This window comes from Triturus cristatus, chromosome 5_1, assembly GCF_964204655.1.
Source record: "Triturus cristatus chromosome 5_1, aTriCri1.1, whole genome shotgun sequence".
Classification (NCBI taxonomy): Eukaryota; Metazoa; Chordata; class Amphibia; order Caudata; family Salamandridae; genus Triturus; species Triturus cristatus.
The window spans coordinates 103,522,032-103,536,652 of NC_140587.1; the positions used below are offsets into that span (position 1 = coordinate 103,522,032).

At 45.2% G+C, this 14,621-nt stretch overlaps 1 protein-coding gene across 1 annotated transcript in view; it reads right to left on the reverse strand.

The window, feature by feature from the left end:
• Window positions 1-14,621, reverse strand: part of WDR97 (WD repeat domain 97) — a 619,749-nt gene that overhangs the window by 82,510 nt on the left and 522,618 nt on the right. Inside the window, exon 26 of the mRNA XM_085604522.1 lies at window positions 12,863-13,053. Coding sequence (XP_085460648.1) covers window positions 12,863-13,053 — 191 coding nt within the window. The remainder of the gene's footprint in view (window positions 1-12,862; window positions 13,054-14,621) is intronic.

The following is a 14,621-nucleotide window of genomic DNA, read 5'->3' on the forward strand; positions in this document are numbered from 1 at the left end:
CCCCCCCCAGATTATTTCCTGGTGTCTCCCCTGGGGGTGGTCCCCAAAAAACAACCCGGGTCTTTCCGCCTCATACATCACTTGTATTACCCAGAAGGCAATTCAGTGAATCACTGGCTGGAGGACGGAACATGCTCCGTTTCGTACTGTTCATTTGACATGGCTGTGGACATGGTCAGGAGAGCAGGGAGGGGGGCATGGCTGGCCAAGGCTGACATAGAGTCAGCCTTTCGCCTTGTCACAGTACACCCAGAGAGTCACCATCTGCTGGGCTTTAAGTGGCAGAGCAAATTTTACTTTGACAAATGCATGCCGATGGGTTGCGCAGTTTCCTGCACTTACTTTGAGGCGTTTAGCAGTTTCTTACAGTTGTCACTCATCTGGTCATACAACACAAGAGGAGTAACGCATTATCTGGACGATTTCCTCTTCATAGGGAAAGCAAGGACCCAGGACTGCAGCATAGCACCGCATCACTTTCAGGAGCTGGCAGGGCGCTTGGGGGTTTCTTTGGCGCCGGGGAAAACCGAGGGTCCGGCGCAGGTCCTCACTTTCCTGGGCATCGAGATGGACACGGTCAAGGGCGTGTCCAGGCTCCCTGCTGAGAAAGTGCAGGCATTGCAGCTGGATATCCAGGCACTCCTGGGCAAGGACAAAGCCCCCCTGGGTGTCATTCAGAGCATCTTGGGGAAGCTAAATTTTGCAGCCCGGGTAGTCCCTGCGGGCAGAGTCTTCGCAAGGAGACTAGAGAGGGCCACAGCCAATATGCGAAAAAAGCATCACATGGTTAGACTAACGATGGGTTTAAAGGAGAACCTCCTCATGTGGCATGAGTTTCTGCAGAGTTTTAATGGTACAGTCATCTGGAGATCCCCCTGGGCTGGTAGCCCAGATATTTGTCTCTTCACAGATGCGTCAGGCAGGGAGGGCTTTGGCGCTATAATGGACTGCGAATGGTGCGCGCAAAAATGGCCCAATGCTTGGCGTAAAAAGAACATAACAGCAAAAATAACGGTGCTAGAACTGTTTCCCATCGTCATCGCACTCCATCTGTGACCAGATGCGCTATCAGCCAGGTGGGTGGTATTCTGGTCTGACAACATGGCGGTGGTACAAGCCATCAATGGGCAGACAGCCAAATGCGCTCTGGTTCTGTGCCTGTTGAGGGAGCTGATCAGGGTCTGCATGCGCTGCAATGTTGAGTTTAGGGCAAGACACACTGAGGGGGTAAAGAATGTAGCGGCTGACGCTCTCTCTCGATTTCAGTGGCTCCGTTTCCGGGAGGCCTGGCCACGAGCGAGAGCGACAATGACCCCTTTCCCTGCGCAGCTATGGCGACTTCTGCAATGGAACAGCAACTAAGAGCGATAGGCAAACGTTCTCTCGCACCAGGGACCAGGAAAAGATACAGAAATCCGCTCTCCACTTTCCAGAACATTTCACTGACAGTGGGCCAAACTGCGCATCCCCTAGAGCAACTGGTGCAGGGCTTTGTACTCTGGGCAAAAAGGCAGGAGAAGAGTCACTCGTGGGTGCGGGGTCATTGGTCGGCAGTAACCCATGACGGCAAGTTGAGAGGAGAGCAAGATCCCACTAAGTCTTTCCTGATCTCGGGAGCGTTAAAAGGGTGGGCCAGGGAAGAAGTCAGAGTCCCCGATACCAGGGCCCCCATCGAGTTCCACACACTCCAGGCCATGCTGGATGTAGTAGAACAGGTTACCGTTTCGCAGTTTGAGGCTCGACTCTTCACAGCAGCGTTCTGCCTCGCTTTCTTTGGGGCATTCCGAATTAGCGAACTGGTGGCTAGGGCTAAAACTGACCAGTCAGGAGACGCATTATGCAGCCACGATGTAAGTGTGTCAGATAGGCTGGTGATCCACCTCAGGAGGTCTAAAACTGACTAAGCTGGGAAGGGGACGGACATAGTACTAATGCCACTGGGGGACCACAGGTACTGCCCTGTTTCTAGAGTCAAAGATTACTTGGCGATCCGCCCCAATGTCCCTGGTTATTTTCTGATACATGTGGATCAGGTGCCTCTCTCTAAATTTCAAATAGACAAGGTCATGGGTGCTTGCCTCAGGCGTGCAGGGCTTACCCGCCCTGGCAACAGGGCCGGACTGGCCGTAGCGGGCACCGGGCAATCCCCCGGTGCGCCGCACGGGTGGGGGCCGGTTTTGGGCCCCTGGGGGCCGCTTTTGTTACAGGGCCGTTTTTGCAGCATTGCTGCAAAATCGGCCCTGTAACAAAATCGCCCGAAAACCGTCCCTCACAAAGAGCTCGGCGGCACCTCCAAGCCCCGGGGGGCCGGCCGAGCACTTTGCCAGGGCCGGTTTTTGTTCCCAGTCCGGCCCTGCCTGGCAAGAAGTATTCGAGTCACTAATTTAGGCGTTTAAGGCGGGCATGGGGCAGGAAAGCATAAAGAAAGTGGGACGCTGGGAATCCCGTTGCTTTAAGTGCTACATTCATCCTTGAGTGGAACAGTTAATGGAAGCGGTTCATGCGCCTACCCCCCTCCCCCCTGCGGCAAGGGGCAGTTGTAAATATTATGTGTGCAGTGAATTACAGTGACATATTTGGCGTCATGTGTATATATGTGTGCAGTGAAGCTGAACAGCATAACATGTAATGCTTGTGCAAACACGGAAAAGTATTAAAATAAGTGTGTGAAAATTGCATCCGTTTATTTTGCCAGGATTCCAAGTGTGGGTGATCAGCCACTCGTTCGTCACCAGACTGGCTCAGTGGGCCGCACGCAGGAAGTGGATGCAGGCCTTCCCACACACTAAGTTGGTCTGGTGGGGTTTCTCCGGCATGAGATGGTCCAGCCTAATGAACAGGCTAGAACAGGGCCTAGCTGGGCGGGAAGGCTTTCCCAACATCTTGATAATACACCTGGGAGGCAACGATCTCACTACTATGGGCAGGGGTGCTCACTTACAGGCGATGAAGACTGACTTGGGGGAGATTAGCAAGCACATGGGCCAATGCAAGCTTTTTTGGTCTGAAATCGTGCCACGCTTGTCTTGGCACGGTGCCAAGTCTAATGAAGCAGTGGAATATTCCTGCAAAAGGGTTAACAGTGCAATGCGCAAGTTTACAGACCTAAGAGGTTTTGGGTTTATCAGACATGAGCTGATCCAAATGAAGGTGAGAGGCTATTTTGATGCCGATAAGGTTCACTTGTCACAGGTTGGAATGGACCTGTTCCTCTTGGACATGCAAGAGACACTGGAGGGAGCCGGGTGCAAGTGAAGAAAGTGCTGTTTGGTTGGTGGGGGGCTCGGTAGGCGACGGGGGCCGCCTCCAGAGCTGTGGCGGCGTTACAGGGTGATCTGGAAGCAGTCTGGGTACAGAAGGATACCTCTGCAAGAGCACAATAGGGGTGCCAGAGCCAAATCACAGGAGCCTCAGGGGAGGGTCCTGGAACAATGAAGTTGGTGCCCCGTTAGTCCGTTAGGGCGGTTGTGGGCCTGAACAACCGGGGGCTTGCCTTGCTACGCTCCGCCCCGAAAGAGGCGTGAGTAATAAGGGACCAATGTGTCACGTGATCCAGTAAGGGGATCACCCCTATAAGGGTAGCGCTGATTGGGATTTTCCACAGTGCTTGGCTCATCAGGCGGGCAGGGCAGCATAGGTTAGTACAGCTGCCGGCCCTTGGATTGACGTAAGATAACCCACCATATTTGCTTACTTTTGTATGGAATAAACCTGCAGCAATATTTTTCTCCAAAAAAAAAAAGTTGTGTTGTGTATTTATTCATGCATGCTTATTCTGCTGTGGTGTGGGTGGTGGTCTTGTGCCTATAATGGAACTATGGTCAAGAGCATAGTACACCTTTGAAAAGACATGGCTTTTCTCTCCGTCTGTTGGTAATATTTTGAAATGTATAATACTGGTCTTCTCAGCCAGTAAAATTAAGCATTTCTAAAACAATTCTCCTCCTTGCAGCTCGCGGGGAGAAGGTATAAACGTGTCACTTAAGAGTCTGCGCTGATGGATTGTCGGGGAGCACTGCTTTTAATGTGAAACAGGCAGCCCACATCGCATCCGCGAGGCGCCCCTCTCCCCCTTGCCTTATGTTTCATTATAAATCTATAAAGTGTCTGCCGGAGTCCAGGGTCTGGCTGAGTGAAGCAGTGACTGACATTGATGAAACAGTTCACTGCAATAACCATTGATTTTTTTACCCAGCTTCGAATACTCAACGTGTCTCTGATGATGTCAAAATTGTGTTTGTGCTGGAAAATGATTTTCATTATGGGCGTTCATGAGGAGCGGATTGCTTTTCATTAATTATTAGAGCGGTGCTTATTGCCTAAAAATGAAAGTGCTCTATACCTTTTATTTTGGTTTTGATTTTTAAAACATAAATAAAAGATATTGTCATTTACAATGAAAATAGCTTAAACTCGCGTAAATGCGAGACCTATTGCATTGCAAATGCTTGTTTATTCCTTCTTTCCTTTTTTTGCTTTCCTCTTCTTTAATTCTTTTATTTCTTTCTTGATCTCCTTCTTTTCATTCATTCTTTCCATTTTACCTTTCAGTCCTTCTTTCTTGCCTTTCATTTTTTTTTCCTCTCTTGCTTTCTATTTTCGTTCATGCCTTGTTTCTTACTTCCCTTTTTTCTTTCAGTCTTTTTTCCTTTTTCCTTGGTTTCCCATTTCCTTTCATTTCTTCTTTCCTTTTTTCTTTCATTCTCTCAGTCTTTGGTTCTTTCTTTCATTGCCTTTTTCCATTTTTCTTTGTTGCTTTCGATTTTCGTTCATTCCGGCTTTCTATTTTTCTTTCATTCTTTCTTTACTTCTTTTTTCTTTTTTATTTCATGCTTTCTCTCTCTCTTTCCTTCTTTCTTTCCTTGTTTTCTTTCTCTCTTGCCTACTGTCTTGCTTTCATTTCTTCTTTCTTGCTTTCATTCCTTATTTAATCTTTCTTCCCTATTCCTTGCTTTCTTTCTCTCTTGCCTTCTATCTTTCCTTCTTTCTTGCTTTCTTTCATTCCTTTCTTGCTTTCATCTATCTTGGTTTCATTCCTTCCTTATTACCTGTCATCTCTTCTTTTCTTTCTTCCGTCTTGCTTTCTTTCTCTCATTTTCTTTCTCTTCCTTTCTCTCCTGCTTTCATTCCATCTTTCCTTTTTTCTTGCTTTCATTCCTTATTTTCATCTTTCTTGCTTTCTGTCATTCTTCCCTAATTTCTTTGTGGTTTTCTATTCTTTCTTTCCTTCCTTCTTTTGCTCTTGCTTTTCTTCTTTTGTCCCCTACTTCTTTCCTGCTTTCTTTCTTTCCTTCTATCTTGCCTTCATTATTTCTTTCCTTCTTTATTTCCTTTTCTTCTTTCTTGTTTTCTTTACACTTTCTGTCCTTCTGTCCTGCTTTCTCAAAGGCAAGAGGCTGACATCTAATGGCACAACAATTGGCTTGTTTCGGTCTGTGTAAGCAAAGACCTTTTGATTTTACTGAAAGTATGTGTATGACATAGTTACTTACTGGGGTTTTCTACCACACTTCATGCATTTATCTTTGGGTGTGTCATTTACACTTTTCTTCACCCACTCGAGCATGCATCAAGGGGAAACGCGTCACTCCACTTCAGCCATTGGCTGGCTTCACTTAGAGTGATGCCATCTTTAGTTAATGTTTTTTTTTGTTTTAGATTGACAGACACCCCGCAGCTTCCCAAACAATAAGGTTTTTCAAAAGCCATTATAAAACAAAATAAAAATTGCCAAAAGGCTGGTGGACAACGACACACCTATTTACCTCGCCAATGCTTGTTTTCCATTAGTATGCACTGACAGGAAGCATCACAAACTGAAAGGATATTACATTTTGAAACTTAGTGTCACCTAAGCTGGTGTGATGAATGGCAGATTACTTACCAGTGATCTTCATAAGAGACAAAGAGGGGCATATGTACAAGCCCCTATCGCCACAGGAATGTCACTTTTTGTGACATTCCCGTGGCGACAGGGGCCTTGCCTTATGTACAAGGCAGCGTTAAGCGACTTAACGTGGCCTTAACGCTGCCTTGTACATAATGCACCCTTTCACGCTATGTTTAGCGTGAACGGGGCGTGCAGTGGGTGTTGCGGTGGGCGTTTAACTGCAACACTCATTGTATTTGATGCTTTCCCCTAGGTACAAGGGTGGCATACATAGGAGGCAGCGCCAAAATTAGGACCAGGAAAATCCTGGTCTTAAGTTGGCGAAATGAGGAAAAATGCATTATTTCTCCTCGTTTTTGATTTTTCCATGTGTGCTGCTTTGTGGAGCACACATGGAAAAAGCAAACTGCCATGGTTTGTGTATGTAGAGGAAGGTGTCCCTTCCTGCACACATGAAAGTTACAAAATGGCATTTCCGGATTGTTTATGTGCAGGAAGAGACACCTTCCTACACCTAACCAATCCTCCCCTGCATGCAGACACCCCTGCACTCTGGTGCAAGGGTGCCTGCATTGGCGCTAAGTTGAAAGCATTGGTGCTAAGTTGTTCAACTTAGCGCCATCGCAGGGGGAAACACAAGGCTGCACCACATTCTTGTAAATATGGTGCAGCATTGCATTTGCGGAGTGTGCCGTTAAGCCCAGGAGGCTAGCGACACGCTCCACCACTTCATTGTACATATCCCCCGACTTCCTTGTTGCAGTCATTACCCATGAGCCTTCCCCAGGAGACAGAAAATCCACTTGCCCCTATTTACCTGCCGTAAATAAGCTATACTTACTAACTGCCGTTATGCTAACTGGCATATAGGGTAGCAACAAAGGACCTCCACCTCTGTCTGTCTTGAACAGGTTTCTGTAGGATTCCCCAGTTAGAGTTGAGGGACTTTATTTCCATTTCCACAGATCACCTCCAGGTGTTTTGGCCTGCCTCTCTTTCGTTTGCCTTCTGGGGTCCAGTGAAGGCCTGTTCTTTTGATGGGTGTTGTTATCTTCTGATAGTGTGTCCTATCCATCTCCTTATCATATTGATGCAGTCTGTGCTCTCTTACTTGCATCTGGTGAGCACTTCCGCGTTAGAGATGGTTCACAGCCAGAAAATGCACAAGCTTCTTTTCAGGTTTTTGGTGTGGAAGTCTGACAGTTTGATGATGTCACTGTTCATCATCCACCAGTATCCTGATCCATGCAAGAGTGTGGACAGAATGCAGCTCTGGTAAATCCTCAGCTTGGTGTTGCTGCTGTACTGAGATGACATACACACATTGTTCAGCATCCTGAAGACATTCTTGGCCAGTCTGCTCTTGATGGCATTGCCCTCCGCTCCATCATGTCTGATGGCACTTCCTAGGTAGATGCATGGTTCCCGTGCTCACTGTGCCACTGGAGTCAAGCTGGCCAGACTGATGAGTGGTGATGCCCCGAAACCAGTCACAGGATGCTTGGCTCCAGTCCAGGGAGGACCTGGCCTGGCAGTTCGGGCTGGACTGTCCCCATGAGGAGCAGGGTCAAAACTGATTTGTATATGGCTGGGTCCAAACTGGCGTGGCGTGGTGAGCAAAAGAACAATGGATTTAACCCAGATCTGTGACAGGGAGGGTGAATGTTTGCATTGTTCGGCATTCCGTCCATAATCTGTTCTTTTTGCATTTTTCGCCATATGTGGGAAGGGTATCCATTACAACGCAGTCATTACAACGACCTACCTTTTCAACGCAACTGTTACAACACAGCTGCCTTTACATAGCATGCCATTACAATGCATGCCATTACAACACGTCACTACAACACATGCCATTACAACGCATTATAAGGTAAGTAATGGAGATTTTTTTAGTATTAGGGTGGGTATGGGTTTGGGGGTACATGGGAATAGTAATTTTTACCCTACACTATCCAACACTATCCCTACTGTTGCACTCACTGGAGTGGGAATAGTAGTTTTTACCCCTACACTATCCAACACTTACCCTACTGTTGCTCTAAAAGTATTATGTGTAGTAATGGTATGCGTTGTAATGGTATGCGTTGTAGTGGTCGTTTTTAAAAATGCATTGTAATGACATGCGTTGTAAAATTATGCAATGTAATGGTAGTTGCGATGTAAAGACTGTGTTGTAATAGCATGCGTTATAATTGCTGGCATTGTAAAGTCATATATTCCTTGCTTGGTTGTCAGGTGATACATTTTGTTTCATATTTATAACATTTTACAGCATTTCAAACCGCTTTTGAATGCTCCATCAACCTTCCACAGAATAATAAACCTCTAAACTTTCGGTTATCCGTGGAGAGATGGAAGGGAGTTTGGAATTCTGACAAGGCGTACGGTTTCCTTCACACTAGTTGTAAGAATTAATCTTTTATTGTGGATAGGCGGGTCCTCCCATGTATTTTCCCTATGTCTTAATTCTCAAGTATTGTTGGCTGGGGGTTCCGAATAACTGTATTCTCTCCCTCTGTCTGCATTCTAACTCTTTTTCAGTGTCATCTGAATTCTCTCCTGCTGGTGCATGATGTATTGTATTTTCCCCCCTTTAGACTCCATATGCATTAGTGGGTTTTCAAGTTCTGACCATCAGGTCACATCTTTGTTTCCGCATAGTAAGATTGGGTCCTCTTAGTGAATTTCAGTTCATTGCTATCTGGCGCTCTGCCACCACAAGCTCTAGGTCTGCCCATCTGCTAATGACCTTCCTATCAGCAGGAAAATATCAGGTGCCAGTTCCAAGTTTCTATCCATGACTTCATTGAGAGTCTCCATTACTTTTTAGGTCGAACCTAGCGCAGCGTGCAAGCGCTGCTCTAGGAGATGACCTTTTGGAATCGGTTTGTGCTTTTTCGTCAACTCGTGCATTTACGGCATCCACCTTGCGGGAGCGAGCAGCAGCGCCATCTGTTTCCAATTATCTCGCCCGTGCTTGTGTACATTTGCCTGTCTTGCGGTCACGTTAATTAGAAACAGATGGCAGTCGCGTTCACTTTTGCGGTTGCGCGTTTCTTTGAAATCACACTCCAGCTGCTGATACGGACAATTAACTGGATGTCAATTAAGGTCCGGACGGAATGCTGTTTACCGAATTCAAATTGTGAAAAATGCGAAACGCCTTTTTCATCTAATTTATTATAATTCTTTCTCATGTTGTTTGCAGCAAATTTGAGAAGTAAGGAGAGAGCGAGCAGTTGCTTTTCTGGTTAGGAGATTTTCTAACTTATCGCAGCTGCAAGGGGCCTTGAAAGAAAAATGACAGAAAAGCATATGTTTTAATTTCTGTTCTGTGGATTAGTATCACGGTACTAAGGCAAACATGTACGCAAGCTGCCTTATGTAAAAACATGTATTTACACATTTAAAGCCGGTCCGATGGTTTGGCGAAATAAGCGATCATTTTCTTACTTGCCTGTCGGCAGGCCCAATAGAGCCTTTCATCTTTCAGCGCTAAAAAAGCTGAGGAACGTAAAACTGGGCAATAACAAACGTGTTCAGTAGAGGGCTTAGAACCCACAAAATAGCAGTTTTAAGCGCTAAGTAAAAGCAGTTCTTTTAAAACAAACTGTGATAATGTGAGACACCGCCCTTAACCTCTTGCAACCTCCCTTAATGTTATCTGTGGGCCTAAAAGGTCGTTATTGTTCCTGCTGTATTTCTAACTTGTTTTCCTCCCACCACAGGTTGCTTGATTTCTGGGACTTTCATAGTGCCCTTTCCCCCTTCCGTGCCTAGTGTGATGCTGACCTCTAAAGGCCCCAGCGGTGCGTTCTTGTCAAGACCCCTGCCCCTTAGAAAGCTCCCTGTCACAGGACACCTCACTCCACAGACTCCGACGATCCAGTAGTCCATGTGCTCTCCAGATTGCACCAGGTTCCAAGCCCGTGGCTGTAAACCGTATTTTGTCATAGCGCTTCTTATCCAATGAAGCCTGCTTCTAAGCGCCCCGACTGTGGACCACTAGAGACAAGCAGTGCCAGATTTAAGGAAAGCTACTGTAGGCAGGATCAACAGAAGAAAGAGTTTGCCGAGCAGGGGCGGTGCATGGGATCCGTCAAACTCTACTGCTATAGCACCTACACAGCTAATGTACTGCTGTGAGCTAGTTGCCTCACAAACAACGGAACTGGTGACCAGTATATTCCACACTAACATCAGCTGCATGAACCCACTGAGCTTTCTGGTATTTTAATCGGTGTCCTGCAGGAGTCACACAGATTTCTGCAGTAGGTGAACTGACCCACTGAGTTGTGTGACTGGGTTTAGAACCAGTGACCAGCAGGCTACACGTGTCACTATATTAACCAACTGCGTCGCTGTGCAAAAGTGTGAACCAGTGACCTGCAGATTACACCCCTGATACTTACCCTGAGCATTACCCCTTCACCCACGTGGTGCTCACTGATCCTACCTTCTTAGTCTTTTCCTTGCATTCTTTCCGCTCTGTTTCTCTCTGTTCCCTTTGGTCTGTATTCACTGTTTTCTTTCATCTTAACCTTTTTATTTACTTCCGCATTTATCTTTCTCATAGTGCCCTTTCCCCCTTCCTCTTCTCTTCTGCCCCCCTTTCTTATTTATTTATTCTTCCTCTTGAACTCTTTTAATCTCCTTCCCGTGTTCCTGCCATTACTGGCTCTTGTCAGTTTTTTTTTTATTTTCTCATCCTCCGTTCTTTTCTTGCTCTGTTCTTATTTATCTTAGCGTTCTGTCCTTCCTTCTTTCCCCCACTCTTTATTTTCCTTTTTCTTGTTTTCGTGTTTAATGGCGATGACGGTGCTCTAAGTTGTATACAAAGAGGAGGGCGAGGTGTATTAAAGAGTAAAGAAGGGGGTAAAAGTGCACTGCTGGCTATGTTACTCACTTTTTGTGTGACACACTTCTGTGACTTTCATGGCCTTGTAGTGCTAGTAAGGTCTGTCTCTTGCTATAGCTCCATAGTACCCTCAAAATGTGGCATGTTAATTCTCCCCTAATATCCGTCCGTTACTCAAATTATAATTCACCTACCGTGTCCCAAACTCTACCCTCCCGTTATTTATATCTGCCCCCACTCAAAAAAAACAAAAAACTATAACAAACATTAGAACAGACAGGAAAAAGTTGGCAACACTAAACATTTTTTTATATTCATTTTTTTTAAATAAGATCATTCAATTAGACATAATCCTATCTTAATTATAGATAAGGTAACAAAAAAATGCTTATAACACTTTTTAAATTATAACTTTCCAACATGCTGCACAGCAGCAACGCTGCTCCACACTATAGCTTAAACACATTAGCAAAGCCAATAGCTCTGACTAAACACTTATAAGGTCCCAAAGGCGAGACCTATTGGCTTTGCCAATGCTTGTTCCCAGGAGGTGCTTTGCTTGTCACAGCTCCAGAGGACAGGTGATAGAGAGCTCAGTTCCACCCACAGAAGACCAGAGAAAACCTTATGTAATTAATAGCACAAAGTTGACTCAAACTCTTGCAGTCTTTGGGACTGAAATGATTTCAGACGGGGTCGGAATAAAGGTAATGGGAGAAAACATGCCTAGGGTCAGCTTGTGTGGCACTGGGAGTGCACTTTTGGTGGTGAACCAGTGATGGTACAAACAGGTGATGGCAGAATACTACTGGTTATCAACAGAAGAGAGGGGACATAAGTACATGTTTAGGAGCCTGTTTCAGATGGGACAATAGTATTAAAACTCATGGGGGGGGGGACAGTCATGTGACATGCAGTCCTTGATTTGGACTTTGATGTGCGATGGCTTTGCACAGAATTGTTCTCTGATGCACAAATGTATTATCACACTGGCTCTGTCAGCACAACAATCACGCCAGGCAGATTTTACAGGCTGGGGGATAGCACATGACATTTCTTTTTAATTGAAAATTTACCTATACGATTATGGATTCAAAAATCAAGAAACAACACTAGCCCAAGATAAAAGTTACTAACTCATTGAAGGGGGCTAGTTTTTAAGAGGTAATTCTTGGTTTCAAACAGTGTGTGGTAAGAGAGACATGCATGATACTTACTGACAACTCAACTAGAAGAACTGAGATACAAGGGCCAGATGTATCAATGCATTTTGTGATTGCAAACAGGCCGGTTCAAAAAATCGGCCCGTTTGCGATCTCCATATGCGTTTTGACATGTATCAAGCAATAAGAATTCGCAATATGGGTAATCGCAAATAATTGAGATTACCTAAATTGAGAATGCAGTTAGGGAATTGCAATTTGCCATTCACTAAATGCTATTCTTGTAGCCTTCACAAATTGCGGTAGCTCTTTAAGGAATCGCAAATTACCTCCAACTTCAAGTTGGTGGTAATTTGCGATTTTCTGTTAAAATGCACTGTTTTGCATTTCTTTAAGTGCCATGTGGTGCATATACATGTCCTTAGAGCATGTATGTGCGCAAGATGTGCACACATGCATATTTCAGGGGTGCAACAGGGTGTCCCCTTTTGGAACCCTTGAAATTGTATGCCGAATTCGCGAGTACCTATTGGGTACTCGCAAATTACGCATGCAATTCCCATTTATTCCTATGGGCACCTTGGACCATAGAAATGAATGGGAAGCCATTCCTTATTTGCGACTCACAATTTGCGAGTCGCAAATAAGGAATGCATAGGAATCGCTATTTGAAATGCGAATCTTACATACATTGCATTTTGCGAGTCCTTAATAGCAAATTGGTAAAATTTGCCATTAAGGACTCGCAAAATGCAAGATTGATACATCTGGCCCCAAGTATTTTAAGGTCACTGATGGTCTCCAACAGAGCGAACACATACAAAAATGGAAAGAGATCACTTGCAAGAGAACCAACAATGTGACACATCATAGCAAGAGATCACAATGTTTGATGTGACCAATGTCTCACCACCTCCACACCTGGACCATGAGAGGAAATGATCTCACCTGTCTATCGGGGGCAAGGCGACAACTGTATCTTTCCCATCTTCTGTCGTGAGTTCTTGCTCTGGTCTCATAGCTTGCAACGCCTTCTTATCTTGCACTTCACAGAAATAGTTGATGGCCTCCATGGGCGACAGATCAAGGCAAGGGTCAGGTTGGTCTGCAGGCCTGACGTCCAGCTTACTCGTCGTATCCTGGAACACGGGAAACAGTAGGCACATTTAGCACTCATTCTCCCAGTTGCTGAATTTCTTTCATAGATTTCCAACTAGAAGGGAGAGCCCAATGCCAAAATTCACCTCACGCAATGGTGGCTGTGGCGGCAGTATGCTTACAGAGTGTTGTAGCACTCCTTTATGTCGTATTAGATCCATGGCTTTGGTTATCTCCACCTGCACAGAATTTATTCTAAAAGGAATGTATAAAGTCTGTGGATTTCCACATCCTGGACAATTGCTTCATCACAGAAACAATTTCCAGAATAGGGAGCTCTATGTTTTTTAACACAGCTCCTAAAGGTGGATGAAGGACATATGCGGTTGTTTCTGTACTCATAATCAATAGGGAATGGATCACTTGTAACTGCAACCAGGGTCCAGATCGTTCTGTCTGTCAGTACTCAAGATCGGTACTTAGAGAACCCTAAATCACGTAGAATTGGTCGCATGGCGGTTTATCATGATTCTCCGCCTTTCTTTTAATACGTGTCAGCATTATCATTGGGTCTCTTTTTGAATGCTTCCTCTGCCTGGAGGGAACCACTGGATTTTACAGTAGTGATCAGAGATTGGTAGTGCAAAAGTGCTTTGGTGAAAAGTGATGCTAAAAATATCTTTCTCATACTATCTTAGAAGTAATATTTTTATTCTATCCGGTGTATGAGAAGACTCTTAAAAAAGTGAAAGATCGTGCAGATGGGTCTAATTATGTAACCACTGCACTGTTTGTGTCCAGATCTAAGGTCGACATGTTTCAGCCCTAAGGATGCCCCTTTCTGTACTGGCATCTCCTTTTGAGCCATGCTGTGGGTTCGGAAGATAAGAGCTGGTCATAGCCTTCCACAGAGATCTGTCTTACTCTGGCTGGGGAGACATGGACTTGTTAACAACGGGTGGCACTGAAACCGAAGAGCAGGGTTAAGTTGTATGTATTACTATGAGCATTAATTAGGCTTATGTTCCCACAAACTGTGGGCACCTGATTGTGCTTGGGAATGGAGGCAAAGGGTAAAGTCTAAGGTTTTAGGTGGTCTATGGCAAGTGTGATTGGCCGAATCGGAATGCATCGATTTGAAATGACAGGCCGTGTGTGACCTACTGCTGTATCAGTGAGATAGAAGTGACCCTGTAAATCTACTAAGTGCCCATTTGTTACCTGTGCAGGTGGCTGTAGAGGGTGATTTTTATCTGGGCAATATAGGGCTGATTTATCCATTTTATGATGAAACAAAAGCTGTTCCAGTTTGGGGAGGATGTATCCATTTTAATGAGACTACAAAATACATTTCAAACTAGTTTTAGGTGTATTTCAATCATGCATAGTCATTTGACTGGTGCAAATTCTTATGTCGTTACTACGGCCAGATGTCTTCAATATCAGTTTGTTCTGTGTCGCGCACACAAAAGGTGATGGGAAGAATGCCTGCAATATGACTAACCACTTGGAGCAGGATCAAGACTGATTTGCATATAGCTGGGTCGCCACTGAGGTGGCATGGTGGGCAAAATAACCATGGGTTGGAGTGCTACCCCGAGCGATTGCC